This window comes from Echinops telfairi, unplaced genomic scaffold (genome assembly GCF_000313985.2).
Source record: "Echinops telfairi isolate 266 unplaced genomic scaffold, ASM31398v2 ScPeMD7_53;HRSCAF=182, whole genome shotgun sequence".
Taxonomy (NCBI): domain Eukaryota; kingdom Metazoa; phylum Chordata; class Mammalia; order Afrosoricida; family Tenrecidae; genus Echinops; species Echinops telfairi.
In genome coordinates, this window is record NW_022103951.1 from 3,485,663 (window position 1) to 3,489,628 (window position 3,966).

General features: G+C 40.4%; 1 protein-coding gene across 3 annotated transcripts in view; it reads right to left on the minus strand.

Annotated features, from left to right (window-relative positions):
- Positions 1–3,966, minus strand: part of CUNHXorf58 (chromosome unknown CXorf58 homolog) — a 39,823-nt gene that overhangs the window by 29,173 nt on the left and 6,684 nt on the right. For all 3 annotated transcript variants that reach the window (XM_045290747.1, XM_045290748.1, XM_045290746.1), the window contains exons 4-6: positions 3,217–3,316; positions 1,147–1,241; positions 653–764 (exon numbers count right to left, since the gene is read on the minus strand). In XM_045290747.1, coding sequence (XP_045146682.1) covers positions 653–764; positions 1,147–1,241; positions 3,217–3,316 — 307 coding nt within the window. The remainder of the gene's footprint in view (positions 1–652; positions 765–1,146; positions 1,242–3,216; positions 3,317–3,966) is intronic.

A 3,966-nucleotide genomic window follows, 5' to 3' on the forward strand; every position in this document is an offset into this window, starting at 1 on the left:
GAAGGATGTATGTATTGTGATGAATTGTATGAGCCCCAATAAATTGATTAATAAAAAAAAAAGGAAGGATGAGGTCCTGTTAAAGTAGAGAATCACTGAAAGAAAGGGTGACCTTCAAGGAGACGGACTGACACAGTGGCTGCAACAACTGGCGCAAGCATAGCACCATTGTGAAGATGGCTCTCTTCTACATAGGGTCACTGAGTCAGAACAAATTTAATGACACCTAATAACGATGTGTGTATGTGTTACATAATTTGGATTGTGATAAGAGTTGTACGAGCCCCCAATAAAATGATTAAAACAGAACAAAACAAAAGATAAAAAGGACTCTGGCAAATAGGCAACCTTGAGCCCATTATTAACAAACCCAAACTTTAATGCAAAGGAAATGGATGGGATATTTCCTAGGACCTTATTTTATACTTCATTTTATACATTATTAAATCACTTTTTTTATAAGCAATTCACTCAACACTTTTTAGCTAATAAATGGAGACACTTGGAAATGCAGCATTTGTTTAAATGCATTATCTGCCTGATGTGCTGATTAATGGTGAAATAACTTAAGCCATATACTTTGGATGCAATCAGATGCTACAAAGATGGGAAAATGTTAACTTAACCTAAGGCATATAACATGAAACATCACCTCATTTGATGCTTTCATTACATTTTTTCCGCTAATATACTTGTAACCATGGCCTTCGGTTTGAAGAAAAATTTTAAAGACAATGAAAGGTGGAAATTTCTCACCACTAAATCTGAAAGAAAGACCAAAAATTAGTCATTTAGAATCAGACTTTTAGGTTTCTCTTACGGATGTGTATCCTTTCTGAAATACAGAGTAAAAGCGAGCCCACTGATATTCTCAGAGCCATGCCAAAGCATATGAAGATCTGGTAGTGACATGGACTACCCAAGCTGAGAGCCCTCACGTTAGTACGCTCACACGTGTCAGATTGGACTGATCATTAGTAAGGAGAGCTACTCTCAAGGCAGAAACCATGTCTGTCTATTCAAATAACAAATAGAAACAACAGTCCCACGTGTGCTCTGTAATTATGCCGAGAAATTAGGGAGATTAAAACCTCCCCACAAATCCCTATGATTTAATATGAACTTTCCCAAAATCAATCAACATACCTGAATCTGACCTTACACTTCATAGTAGGATCTTTCATCAGCTTAGCTTCTGAGGGGCTCACCTTCCTTAATATTTCATAAGTCGCGAAAGATTGCTGAAACAGACGATAGTGTAGTTAACACAGAGTGGTACCCTGCCCAGACACAATTTACTGATGGGAACAGAGGCAGTGTGGTAAAGAGCACAGTACAATTGGCCTTGGAGTCCTCAAGACCTGGATTCTAGTCTTAGCTATCACTTCTACCCACATAGCCTTGAGTCATTGCCTTCATCTTGTTAGCCCCCAAAGTTCAGCTATGTGTCCTTCCTGGAGATCCCAAGCACTGTTCTTTCCTGATGGCAACATGCCTCACAATGTACTGTAGTTATCTATAGACTTGTCAGGAGCCCTGGTGGCATAGTAGCTAAGTCTTGCGTTGCTAACCACAAGGTCAACAGTTTGAAACCACTAGCGGCTCTCTGCGAGAAAGACAGGGCTTCCTTCTGTCAAGAGCGACAGTCTCAGAAACCCACAGGGGCAGTTCTAGCCTATAGGTCACTGTGAGTCAGAACGGACTCAATGGCAGTGAGTTTGGTTTGTGTTTTGGTAGACTTGTCTGGCTCTCCTACTGGGCTGTACACTTTGTGAACACAGACACAGCGCCTTTCTTGTTTGCTGTGGATTCCTAGAATCTTGTTCAGTGCCTGGGGCACAGCAGGTGCTTGACATGGAATGAATCACTGTAAAATGGGGCTGATAAAGTAATGCTACTAGTTTTGAAGTACCTTTTTGCATGCGAGATCTGTTAGGGGGCCTTCTAAACATACCTTGTTTGTTGCTACAACTCCGCAGGATGATTAAAATATTATCTATTGTTCCCATCTTACAAATGAAAATGCGGAGGCTTGGAGAGTTACAGTAACCTATCCAAAAGGCATACAGGGAACGGATGAGGCGAGTGAGGATTCAAACTAAGATTTGTTTGACTCAAAGTCTCCCTACTCTCTGCCCCCTTGTGACCCCATCCAACTTTTGTGCTTACAACAATCACATAAAAACTACACTACGAGGCTTTTAAACCGAGCATGCATTCTTAGTGTAACGTAGTAATATGAAGTGTTAGGATAACAGATGAAGGAAGAATTTCTTTATGCTACTAAAAGATTCTAAGCAGACCAATTACACGGGTCTTGTGGTAATGAGGTATAAGTCTCACGTGGGAAGACAATGGACATTAGACCTGAAATGTCAATAGTTTACTGGGGTGAGTTTTCTCTCAGGCATTCTGCATGTAACATCCGAAATAGGTCTGTGGGTCAGAAGGTGAAGTATACACATCACTGAGAATTCCTGGATTTTCAGAGTTGCTAAAATCCCCTTAATGTGACTGTCACTAATCATGGACTACTAGCATTATGGGTCATTTTATTAGGAGTACATTTGCTATTCTATCAAGGAAAGCTTAATGCTCGGCTGGGGTTGCCAGACTGTCTTTCTGGAGGTGGGGGCATGCAAAACATTTTCCTCACTCAAATATCATGTTCTTATATTTCTACACTTGTCGTTTTTCAGCAAGGAGATAACTTCTATTGCAGCATTGTGTTCTTGACTACACTGCTTAATGCTATAAAAACACCAGCATTTATTGAACCAACATCCTCTCGGTGGACTTCATATAGTTTAATTTTGGGGTGCACTTACAAACATGTTGTAATGAAATTGTACATATATTGTAGAATGGATTCTTAGAAGTGAAATGGCTGGGTGAAAGGTACATGTACTTTTAATTCAGATTTGTTTTAAATCATAAGATCACTGTCTCCCACATTTGCGTAAAGAATCAAATTGTTTTAAAAAGAACCACCCAGCATATGATTTTCAAAAGTGAAATAATAGTCACCCTATGTTAAAAATAAATCCAGAAATACTCATTTATGGTTAACAAAAGAAACAGTCCCAGAACCCCATGCTATATTAGGTTTACAGAGAAGAGATAAGGAAGGTGATGTATTCTGTTTTCAATTAACCCGACTGTTTTGCTTGATAATTAATTAAATTTATCAAAGAAAACAAAAAGCAGAATATGTACCGCTGCACAAATTGTGTGTTTTAGAAGCTGGAACACTCTTTTGTCCATGTGACACAACCATGCACGCTGTATTTGTGTAGCAGCAAAATCGTTTAAAGTTCTGAGGGAGAAAACAAGAGGTTAGGATTTATGAAGTAATTCTTTTTCCTAAAATCCTAGGGGTTACATTTGCTACGCTTTGCCATCCGTGACTCCAAGACTGACCTAGTGAAAAATAGTGGGATGTGGTAACTGGAACTGGTCACCTGCAGAACTGAAGCAGGATGAAAGGAGCCCTGGTAGCTCAGTGGTTAAGCACTTGGTTGTTCAAACCCAACCCACCTGCACCATGGGAACTGTGGCAGTTGGCTTCCATAGAGTAAAGCCTTGGGAACAGTTCTATGCTGTCTGAAAGGGCTGCTAACAGTCAGATCTGACTCACTGGCAGTGGGTTTAGTCTTCGAATGGGGATATGAAATACTAGAGAATATTCCTCTTGAGATTAGATAGACTCAACTTGACCAAGACGTTACCATCAGAAGGCATGGTATAAACAATAAGTGTGAGGAAAACCTCCATGTAGACTGTAGGGTCAGCCCCAACACAAGACACGACGTTCTCTTACTGACCCACAGTGCTATATAGTGGACAGCAATGGAGACACAGTGCGGGAATTGTGGCCATTCTGACCCCTCCACACCAGGGTATAAAACGAAGGGAGCACAACAAAGCAGCAAGGGGGAGCAAAGCAACAAAGTCCCTGAGGAATTC